Consider the following 20,375-nt stretch of genomic DNA (forward strand, 5'->3'; position numbering starts at 1 on the left):
TTACCTTGCAAAGATGTGTTAGGTAAACTTGCTTCATTCTTTCCCATTTTATTATTTCTTTTTAAAGGGGGCCAAGCAGTTTCAAATTGTGTCAGTTACCCTGCAAGCTTTGTGACCTTCTGACTTTCTACTGTAGTATTGTAACAGTATACTACCTGCTTTCTTCTGTGAATAATTACCATTCTGCTTCCTGAGTTACCTGGGCTTGCAGGACCTGTTTTACTATGAAATGAGATCACATCCTTTGATCCAATGTACTGCTATTAATGTGTGCTTCACAAAATGTGGCTTTGTTTTAGTTTTGATATTGACTTCTAATTCTCTACTTTCACTTTAGTCTAGAAACGTATTTACATTTTCCCTGAATGTCGATACTACCAACACACCATGGTGCAGGGCCAGAGTTTTGTTTGTTTTTTAGTTCTCCTGACCTGTTTCTCTTATAGAAATAAAAAAAAAATAAAGTGAATTTTGCAATGTTCGTTTAAAAAAATACAGAGACATAATGAACAGCATGGGAATGAATCAGTTTTGTGCAGTGGTGAAAAGACAGTCTTTGGAGTATCTCTAGTACTAGCTGTGGAACTATAAGGGGGGCTAGAACTTCTTTGAGTCTCAGTTTGCTCAACTGTAAAATGGGGATGGTATCTATTTCCAAAGGTTCTTATGAAGACTGAAAGCAGTAATGTATGTGCTAAACACTGAATGGCAGATGATAAACACAATAGAGGCAATATTTTCCCTCCTCCCCTCCTTTTCTTCCTTTTCCCTTCATCTTCTTCCTTCTTTCTCTTCCCTTGCCCTTCCTCCCTCTGACAAGTGGAAAGAATGCCCAAGTAGAGCACTGATGTCACTATGTCCTGAAGCCAGCTGTCCTAGTTATTAACTGAGAGATCTTTAAAATGTGATACAATCCAATCTTGGAGCGCCTCAAGGTCCTCATTTGTAAAAGGATACTGGTATTTGCATTGCCTTTTTACCAGGAACAGAATGAGTATTAATTTAAACTATTGTGCTTCAAACAAAAAATAAGCTCTAGCAAAGATAAGCAACAAATCAGAGATTATCTTTACTCATTTGTAAAAGTGAGAGAGGAAGTACATCACAAAAGTAAATCAATTTATTTAAGCTCTGTCTCCCATAAGGCATCTAGAACAAAAGACAATCTCTAACTTTCCCCTCCAGAATTTCTTAAAAATTGTAGCTTTGTTCAGATTAGTTTAAAAAAAGCCCAAGATTCAAACATCTTCTCCTTTAATGGTTCTTTAATTTTCAATTTGAAAAGAACCTGTATACCATGTTTGCTAGATTAATGAAAACATTGATTATATAAGTTATGTAAACAGGAAGGTAAACAACTAGAATAGTTACTCTCAAAAATATTAGCAATAAAAACAAACGTGACGTAAAAAAATCCTCATCACAGTTAATTTGCATTTTTTTCATTACTTCTCTGGGTCTCAGTTTCTTCATCTATAAAATGATCTGGAACATTTACTGTCTAAGCTCCATTCTCTCATGATAAATGACAAATACTCTGATTAAAATCTAAGTTGTGGTTCGTTCCAGAATAGTGTAGTCTTTTGCCTACTACAATTGCATAATGTATATATTTTGTTACATACTTTACCAAATATACCTGGAAATTGAATGTTTTCCAATAAAACTATAATCATCACATTCTGACTTCCCCCATAACAGGAAAAACACACATATCAATCCTCCTTCATTATAACAACTTGGAAATGTATTAACATACCTGTCCCAGGCACCTAAAATTAGTCAATAACCAGTATAAAGCACCTCTTATCTACAAGTTGAATTATGGAATGTGTGAAGTTACATTGAAAGTAGAATAAAGAAGTCCTATTCTAAGGCAGAGGAAAACATAAAAACACCAGAACCCCCAAAAGTGCTTGTAGCTGCCCAGAAAGTAACATAAATGTATACTCAGTTATACTGAAATAGCTTCAATACGTATAAAATGCCATGCATTCACTTACTCATTCACTCTCTTTCTCTTGTGCTCCTCATATGCCTGGAAAATTCTCCTCTCATCACTTCCTCTTTGCCTTACTAATTCATATGCAGGAATTCTTCTTCAACCTAATCTTGGTTGAGACTTCCTCTATATGCTCCCAGATGCTTCTTAACAACTTGGAATTTTCCTTCCACCATGGCTCTTATCACGTTATATTGTATTGTATGTACTGCTTATTTCTGTCCTTAGGAGCTGTTGTGTTAAGAGACCTTTTCTGTGCCCACCACTATATCCTTGTAACTGTGCTTGGTAGCACAGTTCCTACCTCATATTATTCTTTCAACAAATGTTATAAAGATGAATAAAATTACCATCATCAGAAAGGGTGAATTGAGGGATCTCGAAGAAAAGAAAGACATAGATTGGCAAAGAAGATGATGAAATATATTCCAGTAGGAAAAAAATGCCAAATTAAATTTCAAAAGTGAAAAGAAATGGGGGTAACCATTTAGGTTTATATGCAAGAGAAAATAATTAAGAACTGGAAGGTTAAAAGGGATTAGGACATTTATGAGAACTCCAAAAAATAATTAAAGTAAATGAAAGAGGAAAAAAAAATAATGAATGCATTCATTTAAATATACATACCCACACTCATACCAAAACCAAATAACATTGGTAGCATTAGCCAAAATAACTTTACTGAATGGTGAAAGGAACAGTAATTATAAAATTAACAAGACTTTTGGAATATTGGGAAGAAAATCTATGAGAGTGACTGAGATAACACATTTTTTAAACCACTTAGATGACTTAAGAGAAAACAACATCTACAGCCATATAATCTTTTTGTGTTTCTAACATTATTTTTTTTTTTGTAATTTTATTTACTGTTTAGAGAGAAAGAGAGAGACCGAGTGTAAGCAGGGGAGGGACAGAGAGAAAGGGAGATACAGAACCTGAAGCAGGCTCCAGGTTCTGAACTGTCAGCTCAGAGCCTGATGCAGGCCTCGAACCCATGAACCATGAAATCATGACCTGAGACAAAGTTGGATGCTTAACTGAGCCACCAAGGCGGGCCACCTAACATTCTATTTCTAAAGCAAACTTCAAGGAGAGAGTGGGCACAGAAAAGGTGATAAATGTTATCCCTTATCTCAGAGTGCAGTTTCTACCTAGAAATTACCCAAGAGGAAGAAACCAATGTTAAAGTTTAAATCTGTCATGGGCAGTTATTAAAGTGATTATGTAGTTCTGTTTTTCAAGGGAAGATACATGTGAAAATATGGAAAAAAATTATGAAGGCATTCAAAATTCTGAATGTTGGCATTGTCCTATAAAACATGGAGTCCCGGGTATGTAAAGGTCACACATTTAGTAGTTACATAGACCTGGTACTTATCTTGTCAATGAAAAGTACAACAGTAGGAGAACAAATAATCTGGTCAAATTATCCATATCCATACATATGGATATCCATAGATATACATGAAGAAAAAAGGATTAGAACTATCAAAACTGTAATCTTCTAAATCACTATGAGGAAGAAATTCCATGGTTAGCAACCAGAATGGATCTTTGAGATTATCCTTTCAAGAATTAGGTAGAGGTGCTTGAAGAGTGCCAAAATATACCACTCTAAAATATACCACTCTAAAATAGGTCTCATTGGCATATGGATTATTTTGAGCTAAATGCCCTTGAGAACCAGCAGACACATGAAAAGTTCTTTTCCTCCTCTCACTGCCTAAAAATAGAGTATAAATTTCTTCTTTTGTAAAGAAAATTTACATGTATAAAGGAAATTTCCATTTGTAAAAGTCGGAGACAACTCTTACCACTTGAGAAACAACCTTCCTTAACAAGCATTTTCTTCCCTCATTTTCCCATAACTTGCCTCTCTTTCCCAGGAGCCCCAACCCCTTTCCATTGTTTAGCCTAAAATGGTGTAAACCTCAATGGGTCTCCTTGAGTCCCATTTCCTTGTGAGACTCCCATGTAAATCTACAGAATTACAACTGTTCCCCCATCCCCCTTCTCTTGTTAATTGTTAATCTCTTTTATCAGTTTGCTCAAAGGCCCAACCAGTGAACCTGGGAGGGTAGAGAGAAATTTTTTTTTTTTTTTTTTTTCCTCCCATACAGGCTCTTTTATCAAGAATATATACTGGTGGTGTTTATTTCATGCATTTTGGAATAAAGGAAACCTAGTTTCTATCCAGTCCTGCTCCAATGTTTCAACTGTGTCAGTCTGTTTCTTCATCTCTAAAGTGGAACTAAGTAACAGTATTTTGAAAGAAATTAAATGTTTATTTAAATGTTGAACATGGTCCTGACTGCCTTAGTCTCTAGAGCATGCAACTCTTAATCTCAGGGTCATGAGTTCAAGCCTCATATTCGGTACAGACCTTACTTTAAAAACTTCAATCAATCAATACTCAACATGGTATCAGGCAAATATAGGATGGTTAGTTTTTAAACATCATGTCAAAATAAATCCCCAATCCTGTCAAACCACCCCAAATCTGACAAACATTTCAAATATTGGAAACAGGACATAAAATTTTCTGAATTGAGCCTAGTTTTCTTAAAATTCTTTCTTGATTAAAATAAAGCTGTCAACAGTGTAAAAATGAAAAAGTTTGCACCCTGATATGATGAACCATTTGGCTTTAGACCCAGGCATTTCATCACTTAGCATTAAAAAAAAAAAGGCCTTTTAAAAATGTTTTTGTTTTTTGAGAGAAAGAGAGCAGAGTAGGGAAAGGGCAGGGGATGGATAGAGAATCCAAAGTGGGCTCTGTGCTGACAGTAGAGCCCCGTGTGGGGCTCGAAGTCATGAACCATGAGATCACGACCTGAGCCAAAGTCTGACGCTCAACCAACCTGAGCCACCCAAGCACCCCGGCAGTTTTGATTAAAGATTCTTTGTTGAAGCCGAAATTTTGTTGTTTGATGGTAGCCAAGACTTTCTAGTTTAGGGCTGTCTGATGCTCACAACTGCTAAATGCTTTTGAGTCCTACCAGAAATAAGACAGGTCAACTAAGAAAGGGGGAGAATGTATATACTATGCAAGAAGAATGGGTAGAGATAACAAGATTTTCTCATGCTAAGCAATATTTGCTGAACATATTCTATGTCCTCTCTTCCAGATCTGGGTATGACCATTTACCCAACTGCCCTAGACAGAAACCGGATTTATCTTTAGCTCTATCCTCCCACATTCCCCAAGCAGTCCTAAGCCCTTAACAATTCCATGTCCTAAATGTCATTGAAATTCATCTTCTTAACTTTCCATATACTCTAGGTAAGGTCATTATCATCTCTTGCCAAGATAGAAACTCCCTAAATGAATTCTCCCTCTCCTCTCATCCATCCTTTCTATATCTGTTGAGTCATCTGACAAATAAAGAGTGATCTTCCTAAAACACAGTCATGTCATTTCCATGCTTACATATGTTCACTGGTCCCACAGCTTACTCAATAATGTCAATACATTATCACCACAATTTCTATCCCATTGACTGCTAAATCCCATTATCATCTAATTCATTTAACTTCAGCTTCTCTGACATTCCCAAGCACATCTGATATTAATTCTAATTAGTTGAATACATAATATGTACATAATCAAATTTACTTTCCTATACCTGTGAATATATATGAAGCTGGTCAAAACAATTAAGGTACACTCAATGCTTTGTATTAGGATTGACTGGTGAGCAAAAGTAACCTAACTAACTAAATTTTTAATTCTCTTTTTTTCTTCATAAAATTGCATATAGAATCTTAAGAAAATTTGTCTTGATGGAGAACAAAGAAAGCAACTACTTCTTTCAGTAGTAAGATATATCTATCAACAAGGAAACAAGTAATAATTAATAGCAAGGAGAGTATTATCATTTTCATGATCTTTCCACTACAGTTTTATTAAATGAAAAAGCCAAGGAACTATATAAATTATATGCTAACACACACATGCACACACAACAGAGTTGCTTAACAATTACTGGTGGTTTATAGGCTATTTCACATAATTAAGATATACAATGACTCATCTAAAAATAACAGACACATGGAGATGCCAGGTTGGAAGTCAGGTGGGAGTGACACTACAAAGCATTCTAATTTGCTGCTGGGAACAACACTCTTCCAGTTGTGGAAGAACTGCATAACAAAACATTAAATGAAAGCTTGTAATCATAGTGTATAGTGACTTATGCACTTTTTATGAGGATCCCATGAAATCTTGGCTTACATGCCAGAAAATTTTAAAGCAATATACTCTTGTTAGCAATCTTAGCCTCATCCATGTGAGTCTACTGATAGTGGGAAGACTAGTTATGATAGCCATCTAAGTATCATCTAAAAAAAAAAGAGAAAATAGTAAAGTTTAAATGTATATTTAATACTATCATGGAACTATAAAATGCAGTACACACACACACACACACACACACACACACACACTTGATTAATTTATGCAGAACTATTCAACAAACTCTGGCAAAACTCCCTCAAGAAGAACCCTGAGGAAAGCATTAAATGAAGACACATGCTAACTGCTGGGCACAACGTAGAATGATGGACTTTTCAATTTGAGAATGTTAAATCTACAATAAGGCTAGAGAAAAATCTCCAGCTAACCCCCTAGAACACCAAAGTTAAAAGGAACACCAACGTGATAGAATGATTTATCTAATCTTTTTAAAATGCAATCAGAATGCTCAAATGATATTAGCTTGGAGATAAATTTATTTGCTCAAATCACCCCGAAATGACCAATTCTCAAAAAAGTTTCATCTCCATGTCAAAGAATGATCTAAAACAGCTCTGAAAATATGTTGCCAGTACAACTTAGTCATTCATGTTGACAGTTGAAATGTCTTCCAGTGTTCTGCCTCTTAGCCTCAAAGAGCAAGACAAAATGAATGCCAACTGTGCTGCAGGAATTTGGCAAATACTAACTAGATGAAAACAACATTTAACAGCTGTTGAGGGTAATGGCCTTCTCTGCTAAGGTGAATCTGAGGTAAGAGGTGAGGTTTCTAATTGTCTTTAGAAACATCCTCTCCCTTTCACTTAACATCTTAGTAATAGAACACAGTAGTAACTTAAACAATCACTTATTAAATTTAACAGGTTTCAATTCATGAGTATGAACAAAAGTAGTCAAGAATAACTAATTATGGGGAACCAAAGAGAAAGAGTTTATCCTTTTGTTACATAATATTTCTTTAATTTTTAATTCCTGGGTTTTTTTTAATGTTTCTTTTTCTTCTTCCTCTTCCTCCTCCTTTTTTTGAATAAAGTCTAAGTGGAATAACAAACTTTCCTAGAAAAAAAAAAAAAGATTCCAGCAGAACTACTTTTGTTCAACATCATAATGGGCCACTACTTTCTACTGAGAATGTTTTCTTTCTGAAAGCTCTTCTTCTGCTTTCCCTGCTGACTACCAGCCAGCTAGCATTGTTGCAGGATTAAAGTCGCCAACCTCCCCCTAAGTAGCTAGTACTTAAAATAGACTTTCTCTCAACTGAATGTCTGTCTTTCCTATGGTGACCAGATTTACAAAATGAAAAAAAGAAAGGAAAAAAAGACAAATGAGGGGAGATAAACACAGCTTTTCTGGATGGATTTTATAGAACAACAGGCTAAATGGGTAGAAATCTATATTAAAAAAAAGTATTCCTGGGACACTGGGAAATATGGTATCTGATCACCTTGGACAATGAAGAGATCACATGTGAGCAATTTTAAGAATGAATAAACATAAAAATAGAGATACATATGCCATTGCTAAAGGTACCTCTAAATAGTTATTATGCCCCTCCCACCTCTTCTAAAACTTTCAGTCTTCCTATAGCCTAATATATCAATTTTTATTTCCTTAACATTTCTTCTTTAAAAAGCTGGGCAAATATGGCTCTGTTTTCCAATTCTCAAGCAGATATTGAGAGCATTTCTTAGTGCTGTTTTTAGATCTGACAGATTCATAAGCATTTAATTAATACTTGATTGATTAATTGAAAACATAATTATATTTCATCTTTCTCCAAAAATCCTTAAAATCAAAGTGTAAGGGAGATTATTAATTACATATGTTACTAGTATTCTGCTTCCTTCCGAAGGGGTCAGGATATGCGGCCCCAAATATGACACTTTGGCATAATGACTGTTTTGAGCTAAAGGCAATTAGCTCTCTGCCTTCTCCCCTTTCTATTTACAAGCAAGACACAAGTTTCCATCTGTAATCATGTTTCCCTCTCCCTTAGCAGGAAGAGAATTACTGTGGAGACAACTCTTAGTACCTCAGATAACTCCTATCTGAAACAAACAAAAACTATTAAATAACCCTTGTTTTTACAATGTGATCCCTCCCCTCCCCATCCCATAACTTACCTCCCCTTACAGAAACACCAAACGCATTTTCCTTTGTCTAGCCTAAGATAGTATATAAGCCTCAAATTCTGTCTCCTAGAATCAGATTCCTTTGTGAATTCCCAGTATGTATGCATGTAATTAAACCTATTTTTTTCTTCCTGTTATCCTGTGTTTTGTCAGTTTAATTTGCAGGGTCCCCATCACTGAACCTAAGAGAATAAAGAAAAAAAGCTATCTCTCCTACCCCTCTTTTCTTTAGCTTTCCAAAAATCTAAAAAACTCTTTTTACTTCAGATTGGTGATAAATCAAAAATTATAATATTTTAAAGTTCACAACGGTTTGAAGAAATGAACTGACATTGAATTACCCCTATTAGCACCTAATGAAACACAAGTTAAATGGTGAAAACAAAGATGACAGTGTAAAATCCATCAAGAAACTGGAAGGCAATTTAAATTATTAAAGTTTAAAGAGAACATTCTACTTTCTAATTTAAGAGTTATTTTATGACACCACAAATCTAAACTTATGTGCCCTCAGACATTTGTTTGTCTGGATACTTTTTTAAAAAAAAGTTCTGAATGATTTTAGGTGAGTTACTCGTTTTCCAGTGGATGCAGTCTTGTTTGATTTGTTACTTATTTATCCTCTGAAGCATTTTAAATATACAACCTTTTACTTTTTACAACCAAGTCACCTGAGGTTTCTCTCAATTTCAGTGTCCAAATATAATGTAAATATATAAAATTGTATCAATATAATAGCTCATCTTCACCAACAAGTTAACCTACTCGAATTGCTTTATTTGAATTTCAATTTGGTAATGAGTTAAAGATGATTCCATTAAGTGGCCCATGTCAATGGAGTTCAGAAATTTTCCAATATGAAGAGGAAATTGCCTTTAGCAATGCAAGTAAACATTTTTTTTAGATGTTTATCATACTGGCTGTTGCCATCAGGGCTCCGTGTGTGCAGCTCGCCCTGTACCATAGTGTAAGTAAAGCCCTGTTGCCACCACCTAAAAAAACAAGAAACAAACCAAACCATTTCTTGTAGTTCTTGTCCAATGATAAGGAATTCTATCAGTTTATCTGAGAAAGTCCTTACTTAGCTTTTATCCTTAAGAGATATTTTTTTATACATTGAAATATTTATTTTTCTTTCACATTTTATGTATTTTCCCCCCTTTGTCATCTGGGTTACAGTTTCTGGCAAAGGAATCTGTGTTTTTTCTTATCCTTTATGTTCTTTATGCCATGTGTCTTTTGCCTCTTGCTGTTTTTATGTATTGTCACTTGTTTTTAGTCCATTTGATTATTGCTATAATTTTCTTTGTGTTTCTCATGCTTGGAGTTTGCTGAAATTCTTGGATTTGTCCACTTATAATATTCACCAAATTCTAAAAAAAAATCTGCCATTAATTGCTACCTTCAATATTTTGTCTCTCCTTCCTTCACTCTTCTTTCCTTCTGGTACTCTAATTACACCCACATTATAAAAAGACACATAGATATAGATGTAGATATAGACAGCCAAGCAGTTCAGTTCCCTGGGGCCCTGTTAATTTTTTTCAGTCTTTTTTCTTTTGTATTTATGTTTGAATAGTTTCTTTTGCTATGATTTTCAGTTCACTAATGGTTTCTTCTGGTTTACTATCCTACTGTAAATCCCATCCAGTGAAATTTTCACTTCTAATATTTTATTTTTCATTTCTAGAAACTCTAATTGGAACTTCTAACATTTTCAACATTCTAACATTTCTAAATTGTTCTGTTTTTTTCCCCCTTATTAGGTTGTTTGCCTTGGTATCATTGCAAATATTGATAACAGTATTATTTTTTTTAAGTAGCCTTCACATCCAGTGTGGAGCCCAATGAAGGGCTTAAACTCACAATCCTGAGATCAAGACCTGAGGCTGAGATCAAAAGTCAGACGCTTAACAGACTGAGCCACCCAGGTGCCCCAATTAACAGTAACTTTATTTTTTTATTTTTTATTTATTTTTTTTTTCGACTTTTATTTATTTTTGAGACAGAGAGAGACAGAGCATGAACGGGGGAGGGGCAGAGAGAGAGGGAGACACAGAATCAGAAACAGGCTCCAGGCTCTGAGCCATCAGCCCAGAGCCTGACGCGGGGCTCGAACTCACGGACCGCGAGATCGTGACCTGGCTGAAGTCGGACGCTTAACCGACTGCGCCACCCAGGCGCCCCAACAGTAACTTTAAAGTCATTTGCTAATTCCATCATTCTGGCTCTATTCCTATTTAATTTTTCTTCTGTTTATGAGTCTCAATTTTATGCTTTTTGCATGACTAGTAATTTTTGATTGGATACAGAACATTTTGACTCTATAACTTATGCACTGTCAAGTGATGAATTTTTTTTTATTCCTTTAAAGATCCTGGACTTTTAGGTATCCTGAGTAGGACTTTTAAATCAGCCTGATTGTTGGGGCGCCTGGGTGGCGCAGTCGGTTAAGCGTCCGACTTCAGCCAGGTCATGATCTCGCGGTCTGTGAGTTCGAGCCCCGCGTCAGGCTCTGGGCTGATGGCTCAGAGCCTGGAGCCTGCTTCCGATTCTGTGTCTCCTTCTCTCTCTGCCCCTCCCCCATTCATGCTCTGTCTCTCTCTGTCTCAAAAATAAATAAATGTTATAAAAAAAAATAAAAAAAAATAAATCAGCCTGATTGATTGGAAAATTATTTTGTAGGGTTTTTTTATTTTTATTTTTATTTTTATTTTTTGGCAGGCCTAGAGTAGACTTTACCCTAGACCTAGTTTAGCCATACCACTAATATGTATGAGACTTTTTAGAGCTCTACTGGATGCTTTGTGCAGTCACCAGGTTTTTCTACCCTTATTGGCAGGCATATGAATGATTCGTAGCTGGTGTGAACTCTGAAAATAGTCCAATTTAGAGCTGTCTCATAATTGTACTTTGCCAATAGTTGTTCTTTGCTCAGTATCATGGTGTTTCACCCTTTGCACTTATTGGTATTCAGTTAAGTCTTCAGAGTACTCTTCTGCAGATGCCTGGAGCTCTTCCTTTGTGTAGCATCTCTTATCTCCACATATAATGATGGCTCATTCTCCTCAAAGTTTCATCTCCTTCTCCTCAACTCAGGATATATTTGAGTTCTTCCTTCCTTTATCATATTCTAGAAATTGTCTCTGGGTAGAAAGCCAGGGCTATTTTCTAAGGCTCATTTTATTTGATCTCCTTTTTCAGGATCACAGTCCTAGGTTTCCTGTTGTCCAATGTCTGGTGGTAACAATTGTTTTAGATATTTTGCCCAGTTGAATTGTTTTATGGCAGAAGGCAAGTTAAATAGAATTTACTCCTTTATAGACAGAGCAAAAATGGTACAACCTTTCTGGAGGGCAATTTTGCAAAACTGTATCTAAAGTATTAAACAAAAATCATACCATTTGAAATGTCACTCCTAGGAAATTTTCCAAGACAATAATCAGAAATATGTGCAAATTAGTTTATGTAACAATATCTGTTAGTGTTGTTTACAATATTAAAAAATATATAATTAATTAAATGCTGACTATAGATTTTTAAAATTCATTATTATACAGTAGTATAGCGGAATAATTTGCAATTGTTAATACAGAAACATTCATTGACTAACAAAATGTCCAGAACACTGCTGCATTATATTTTTGTCACGATATATGATATATGCTAAAAATATTACAATTGTCATTATATTAAAGAGTTATTGGTGATTGTCAAATTTCTTCCTTGCATCCTTCTTGAGTTTTTTTGAAGTTTATTTATTTTGTGAAAGGGAGCGAGTGGGTTAGGGGCAGAGAAAGAGGAAGAGAAAGAATACAAAGCAGGCTCTACACTGACAGTGCTCAATCTTGCCAACTGTGAGATCATGGCCTGAGCTGAAATCAAGAGTCAGAGGCTTAACTGGGCCACCCAGGCGCTCCCTTCTTGAGTGTTTATATTTTAAAACTAGTTATATATTACTTTTATAATCAAAATAAAGCATTTATTTACCATTGTGAGAAAAAAATAAGTCTTATTTATGAATCTTGACTGTTCTTCAAAATAGAAAAATAAAAGAGGTCCTCAATTGTGCTTTCAATAAATCCATACAGTTTATCTCTAATTTATGTTTATAAATGGAATTTGAGTTTGTTATTCTTGGTAAATAGCTAATAAAAGAAACATTTATATGTGTATAAATAGGTACACAATAAGTTTTAATAAATTTAGCTGTTAAGGAAAGAAATTTTTGTAAACTTCAATAAGAATTCCTTTAAAAGAACCTAGGAGAAAAACTGTGTTATAATTAGAAAAATATAAAATTTGAATGTTCGGGGTGCCTGGGTGGCTCAGTTGGTTGGGCGTCCGACTCCAGCTCAGGTTATGATCTCACGGTTCATGAGTTCAAGCCCCGAGTCGGGCACTGTGCTGACAGCTGGGAGCCTGGAGCTTGCTTTGAATTCTGTGTCTCCCTCTCTGTCATCTCCCCTACTCACACTCTGTCTGTCTGTCTGTCTCTCTCTCAAAAATAAGTAAACATTGAAAAAAAAAAAAGAAACTTGGATGTTCTATTTATGGGGGGTGCTGGTGTGGGGGGGAGATAAATATCACTCAGATTTCATAGCTTCTTTCCTAAACCCCTATACTTTTACAAAGACTGATACACCATGTTGATTTGGGAAATTTTAGTACGAAAAGGAAACAGCAGGTCAGCAGAACAATTCTGTTTGAGCTGGGAAGAAAGCAGACAAGAAGCTACCTAAGAAAAAACTGTCATTCTCCAGAGAACTAGTAAAATAAGAAAATTAGCTTGACGTTTCTTGTTCTTTATAAAACACTATCTTCTTATAATCATTAATAAAATATCACCAGAAAAAATACAGAGAAAAAGTAAAATTTAAATAATAAATTATTCCATTGTCTTAAGTATCCAGTATTAAATCCCAGAGACGGGAGGAGAACATGGGTAGATATAGATATAACATAGATGTAGAAAGATATAGATATAAATATAGTCAGAGGTATAGACATGAATGGACATATAAAATCTAACAATGTACAGACCATTTTCAAACACATTTTTTTCTGTTAAAATTACCCAGTAAGTATCATTCTATTGACGTCTTTTTTATGGATTTGGGAGTCAGATAAGTGTACATTTAGGTCCGGGCCACAACTTACTCCCAGTGTGACCTTGAACAAATTGTTTCACTTCTCTGAGACTCATTTATTTTTTTTTTTCATTAAAATGGAGAAAACACCTGAGCCTCCATGTGGATTAAAGGTGATAATTACATATGATAATGCAGGGCCTGATTATTATAGGTTCTCAATAAATTTTGGTTGTAATACAGATTGTTGTTTTTGTTTTATTATTATTATAAGACTTACAAGTAACTGTGATATACAGCTTTTAGAATATTTTCCCAAACCCCAATGATCTCTTTTCTAGTCCCCAAATCCACAGGGGTAGAACATTTTGTTCTATGTAATATAGTTCATTCCACAGGTTACAGTTGACCGAACCAATATATACATAAAACTCTATCTAGAAAGACTAGAGATTTTTCCCCTTTCAATTCTGGTTTGGACTGAAGGTTAAGGTTAGGCTTAAAATTTAAGGTTAGGCTTGTAACATGTAAAGTCAGGAACTATGCGTGTAGCCATGTTCAGCCATGAGATCAGGGACCCTTAGAATAGCTATTCACAGAAGGGAGAATAATGAAGCTGATTTTTGGAAGAAAAGGAGATAAGAGGGAAAGAGAGAAATTAGTTTGGATTACAAGTGGATTTTTCATTAGTTTTGTTGTTTCAAAGGCCTAGCCCTTGAATTCCATGAATAGACAGACCCTTCTTGCTTCGATGAATGTGAGACAAATACCTCTTTGGTCCTATACCAATTAAATTCATAAAGAATGGTTTTGAGAACCTGTTCTATTACTCCCAGACCACTTAGCCTGACCAATGATAATGATATTCATCAGAGACTATAAAAAAATTATGTAAGAACTGATGAACAGCTTTCTTTGTAGAGAGCAACTGCTGTGATTTAAGACAAATTCATCTTTTCTGGGGGGAAGACTGGAAGAATGGTAATTTTGAGTCATAAGCCTGAGTAGAGTAACCTGAGGGAGATGATGTAGAAAGTTTTAGAATGTAAAATATGTTTGCTATCACTGGAAGGCAAAAAAGGAAGCATCCTGCTTCATGCCTTATAAAGCTTAACCTACAGAAAATAATAATAATCCAGAAGACTGGATTTTTTTAATATTAGACAGTCCAGATATGGTAAGTTTACATACAGTACAATGGTCCCTAAAGATGTCCATGTCCTAATCTTTAACTCAATCTTGGTACTTATTAGGTTACATGACAAAAGAGATTTAAGGCTGCACAGGTAATTAAGTTTATTAATTAAGTGACCCAGAGATGGAGAAATTATCCTGAATCATTCTGAAGGGTCCTTTTTTTTTAACTAAAAAAAAATTTTTTTTAACGGTTACTTATTATTGAGAGATAGACACAGAGCGTGAGCAGGGGAGGGGCAGAGAGAGGGGGAAACACAGAATCTGAAGTAGGCTCCAGGCTCTGAGCTGTCAGCACAGAGTCCGACGCAGGGCTCGAACCCACAAACTGCAAGATCATGACCCAAGCCGAAGTCAGTTTCTCAAGCAACTGAACCACGCAGATGCCCCGACATGAGTCCTTAAAAGTAAAAAAGGAACACAGAGAAAGGAGGTCAGAGAGGTGTGATATGAAGAAGACTTGATCTGCTATTGTTAAGATGGAGGAAGGGGATGTAAGCCAATGAATGCAGGTGGCTCTCAATGGTGGGAAAGACAGATTCTTTCTCAGGCTTCCAAAAAGGAACACAGTCTTGTAGACACCTCAGTCTTAACCCATGAGACCCATGTAGGACTTCTGATCTATAGAACTAAAGGGCAATGATTTAGTTTGTTTTATTTTGTTTTGTTTTAAGCCATTAAGTTTGTGTTAATTTCTTACAGCAACAATAGAAAACTAATACAACAATATTTCTAATTACTGAACTGGAATCATATTTGTGACTTAAAGTAACTATAGGTATGTTCTATCCAGTAGGAATAAAGGTCATGACATCTGTCAGGGTTTTTATCCAGGAAAGGTGGACACTGAATCCATAAAGTTTAAAGGAATAAGGGAAAACTACAATGAATTTAGACTGTGAACATATCATGAAGGATTATTGCTCAATCTGCTAGTTATAATAAATATGCTTTTATTATTTTTTTAATTTATTTAGGCTACAGTTAGCTTGAGTTGGCTTTGTTCTTTATCACCAAACAGTTTTAATGACTAGAGCTGTTCAAGATAATTATCCCAACAACAGGTACAAATGGCCTCAGGCAGGGCTGTTGAATACCACAGTCTTAAAATGAGAATGATCTAGGGTTTTTAATTTATTTTTTAACAAAAGTAAATCATAACACATGCTATAAAAAATACCTCATTTCATCCTCACAATAATGTCAAAAAAGCCAACACCATGTTATACACTGAGACATCAAGGTTCAAAAAATTTAAATATCATTGCAAAGGTCGTAAGTGATGGAAATGGCATTCAAAGACACTTTGGTGTCTTTCTGACACAAAAGCTTTATCATTCATTCATTCAGTACATGTTTATTGATTACGTACTATTTACCAGATACCATGCTATCTAGCTTGCTGACATTTAATAAGGCCTCATTGCATGGCAAGTAATACATATACTCATGTAATCATTGTTCTATTATTATGTCCATTTTACAGATGATACCCAAATAGAATAAGAAACTTGTCTGAGGACTTGCAAATGACACAGTCAGGGTTTACTCTAGGCAGTGTGATTCTTAGTGACTTTTAACCATTTATCTCTACTGCCGCCTGTCCTAGGGCTGAATATACAGATATGGTCTCTGCTGCTGTCAGAAAGGTTACATTCTAGTTGGAGAAACAGATGAGAACAAAGCAAGTAAACAAGTACTAGCTATAATACGGTTTATAAGAAAAGGGCAGGATGTGATTAAAAGAATAACAAGATGCCAATAGTTGTTTAGGGAAGTGATATTTAAAATAGAGATAAATGTGAGGAGCCAGCCATAGAAAAGTTTTGAGAGTGGCGAGGGTGGTGTATCAGGCAGCATGAGAGAAAGCCTAGAGGTAGAAAAGAACTTGGTCCCTTCTTTCAGTTGAAGAAAGGACACTGGGTCTGAAGCACAGGAGTCGTTACATAAGATCAAACCATAAGAATCGTAGCAATAAATGGTCAGATTTAATATTGGTTTTATAGTTCTTCATTATGTGAAATAAGATTTCCCCACAAAATTAATAAAATTAATCAAAAATCTTATTTTCAAAATGATTTATGCATGTGTAATAAAATAAATCATTTGACTGTCTTCCATTTACCTATTTGGAGGCACCAGCATTGCCATTTGTTCACACATGCGAGCAAAGCACCGCCATTACTGAACATCAGCTCTTCTAGCTGCAGACACAAAGGCCTTTAGAGTCTAAATAATAACCAGATGGTTCACTTGCTCAATTCATTCCGAATTTCCTAGTTATCTGTTCAGTGTTAACTCAGGGTAAATATACTAAATTAACTATCATTTTCACTGGTTATAAGTAAAATCAATTATGTTGATGCATGACATATAAACTATTGTAAATAGCTCCAGGTAGATATGTATAACTTTTAAAAATTTAATTCACAAACTAACATATCCACTCATATATTTGAAATGTGATTTACTAAAATGATATTGCAGGGGCACCTGGGTGGCTCAGTTGGTGAAGTGTCCGACTTTGGCTCTAGTCATGATCTCATGGTTCATGGGTTCCAGCCCTGCATCGGGCTCCACGCTGACAGCTCAGAGCCTGGATCCTGTTTCAGATACCGTGTCTCCCTCTCTCTCTGACCCTCCCCTCCTTGTGCGTGAGCGCGCTCTCTCTCTCTCTCTCTCTCTCTCTCTCTCTCTCAAGAATAAACATAAAAAAAAATTAAATGATATTACAAAAAGAATAATTTGCACTACAGGGAAAATCTATTTTTTTTCTTTAAGAGTAGAGGTTTGTGAGATGGGATTGTTCTTATATCTACTAGATGAATGTGCTCTTGGTTAAAGATAATGTGAAAGTATCATTTCCTTTTTCCAAAGTAATACATATAAAATCTGTTGACCAATGTATTCCTAGTGATTAAAAAATTCTGGAACAATCTGTTTGAAGGTATTGAAATAATACATGTTACTGTATATTTGGGCTCAGTGGTGTTTTGCAAATTTCCTCTAGGAATACTGCAGCCTTATACTCCAGCAAGAAATATAAAGCATTTGCTTAACAAGAATTTGGGTTGGCCAAAAAATCCTTCAAATGGAACATTTTAATTAGAACCTCTCAGTGAGAAAAACTCTGTTTTCTTTTTCTTTTCTTTCTTTTCAGTTTTTATTTTAGAGAGAGACAAAGAGAATGTGAGCAGGGAGGGGGGCAGAGAGAGACACACAGAGAAATGGGAGAGAGAGAGGGAGAGAGAGAGAAAGTGAGAGAGAGACAGAGAGAGACAGAAAATCCTAAAGCAGGCTCCACACCTTGCTTGATGTGGGGCTCAATCCCAGGACCCTGGAATCATGACCTGAGCTGAATTCAAAAGTCGATGCTTAACCGACTGAGCCACCCAGGCACACCTTATTTTTTATTTTATTTTTTTAAGGAAAATAAGAAGAATTGTATTTTATGTCTTTACAAAAAACAAAACAAAAACAGAGAAATCCCACACACTTGGGAAGAAGAGCAAACCTGGTTTTCAATTATATCCACTTTGATGGCAGTAAATTCTTCCAAAAGCATACATTTATAAAGATATAAACTACTTTAATCTTTGACATCCTCCTAACATCTTTAGCAGAAATAACCTTCAAAAAGTACACCTAAGTGTTATAATCAAGCGGAAAGACAGGGATAGACAGGAATTCTGTGTATTTTTCACTTTCATTTTTGTCCTATTTATTTGGGAAAAATTCGGTGTTTTCACTATCAGTAGATCAAGAAAGAAATATAAGTACTTTTCACAGAGACACAGGGATGAAAAATGAATTGTCAATGGAATGCAAAACAAAAGAGCCCACACTGTACATCCTCCAACCTTGTAGGCCATCAATTGTTTCTCCAGACCTTCCATGTACCCACACAATGATACTCTTGATTGGTATCTGAGAATAAGACACACCATCACACCTCCTGCCTCTGCACATACATTTCCCTGTACTTAGGATGCACCTACACATACCACAGGTAAATATACCTACAGATACATGACACACCACATATCATTTAAGACCCAGCTCATTCTATAAGTCACTCCTCTGAGCTGATTTTCTCTGGCATTCTCCCTCACCCCAGAACCCAGTGTCTGCCTGGGACTACATGTTCCTGTGACAGTTATGCAGCTCATTTGTGGGCAGAGGTTACAAATAATCTATCCAGAAGCCAGATCAGTTCTGGCAAACATTATATTTGACCCAGAAGGTGTTGTTTTCATTTTAAACTGGTCCAATATTTTGTATTTTATTATTTACCATAAAATTCCAGATTTCTAGTGTTGCTGCTGAAAACAAAACAAAAAACAAAAGCAATCTTCCACATTTTCACAGGACCAAAAAACAGGAGCAGAGTAGCTCCTGTGTAATAGTCAGGAACTATTAGGTTTGCCCCTTTCCCTCTGGTCTCCCCCTTCTGGGTTTGTCAGTTCTCAGGTAGTGTTGTATTTGCAATGTGTATGTGTGTATTTTTATGACAGAGAACCATTTCTTTGTACCTAGACCACTCAACTCACTTATTTTTTGTCATATTGCCTATACATTATTTGACTTTGATACCCATAGGCTGTGGGAACGTGATCACAGAAAATTTAAATACATATGTCATTTATTACTACCATTATCTTTATTACTGAAGCCATTTTAAACTATGACTTCATGCCCTCCCTTCAAATTCATTTTCAGTGCAACTAAAAATACCTATTTATCTCTTCCCCAGCTGTTCTTCTGTTTAACGTGTTACACATGTAATGACCAAAAGAGAGACTGTCAGAAAGTAAAGCTATTGATAATTCTCAACCTGGGTAATTAATCCATATATAAAAAAAAATTAGTTTAAACAATGTCCCACGTTCCTACCTTCCTCCCAGATAACTGGCTTCCTGCCCAGCATTAAACACAGAAGGCCCTGAGAAACACCAGAAGTTCTACCATAAGCTTCTGGAATCAGCTGACAGCTACAGGGCCCACTGGGAAGTCAGAACTCTGTATAATTGCCTGAAACTCCTCCAGGCCTAGCTAGGCTTGGTTTCAGTGACTAGTGGTTCATTTGCTCAATCTGTCTCATAGCTTACCAGGGGAAAACTGGCTTTTCATCACTTGCAAAATGAGAAATGTTACATGTTTTGAAAATGTAATCAAACTTTCTCCAGTCTCTGTGAAGGGTACAGAAGAGACCATGTGTTTCTGTTTAAACACTAATAAAAAGAATGGCAAACAGTACCTGATCATCTGCTATGTGCCAAGTGCTGAGCTAGGTGACTCATACATATTTTTTCATTACACTGCTCAACCTTGAGCTGGGAACTGTCATTCCTATTTTTATAGATAAGAAAGCTGAATCTTAAAGGTAAAATATATTGCCTATGATAATAGGATTAACAACCTGAAATTCTGGCATCTGTATAGGTTTGGTGCCAAACATGTACCTGTGCTGATTTTACTATATTATTCTGTGCCTTTGCTCAAGCATTTGAGTCTACCAATTCCCAGTCTCCTTCAGGGAATAAGGCCTTAGCTAATGAGCAAACAGGCCATGAATCAGTGGTTGGTAAGAAATCTAAGAAGAATAAGCACCGGAAAGTGCCTAAGGATGTTTACCTGAGGTAGAAAAAAGACCTAAGTGCTGTTTCTTAACATTTGGAAGACAATGCATTGTTTGGGTT

At 35.7% G+C, this 20,375-nt stretch overlaps 1 protein-coding gene across 11 annotated transcripts in view; it reads right to left on the reverse strand.

Moving 5' to 3' along the window:
- The window catches only part of NAALADL2 (N-acetylated alpha-linked acidic dipeptidase like 2), a 1,340,454-nt gene that overhangs the window by 920,137 nt on the left and 399,942 nt on the right, over nucleotides 1-20,375 (reverse strand). Inside the window, exon 1 of one of the 11 annotated variants that reach the window (XM_023260386.2) lies at nucleotides 5-2,905. The exons of 9 other annotated variants lie outside the window; for them this stretch is intronic. In XM_023260386.2, the coding sequence (XP_023116154.1) occupies nucleotides 5-37 (33 nt within the window). In that variant the 5' untranslated portion in view covers nucleotides 38-2,905. Of the gene's footprint in view, nucleotides 1-4; nucleotides 2,906-20,375 lie in introns of those variants that run through there. One more of the 11 variants, XM_023260387.2, reaches the window with a different exon arrangement.

The sequence above is a fragment of the Felis catus genome, chromosome C2, assembly GCF_018350175.1.
Source record: "Felis catus isolate Fca126 chromosome C2, F.catus_Fca126_mat1.0, whole genome shotgun sequence".
Lineage (NCBI taxonomy): Eukaryota > Metazoa > Chordata > Mammalia > Carnivora > Felidae > Felis > Felis catus.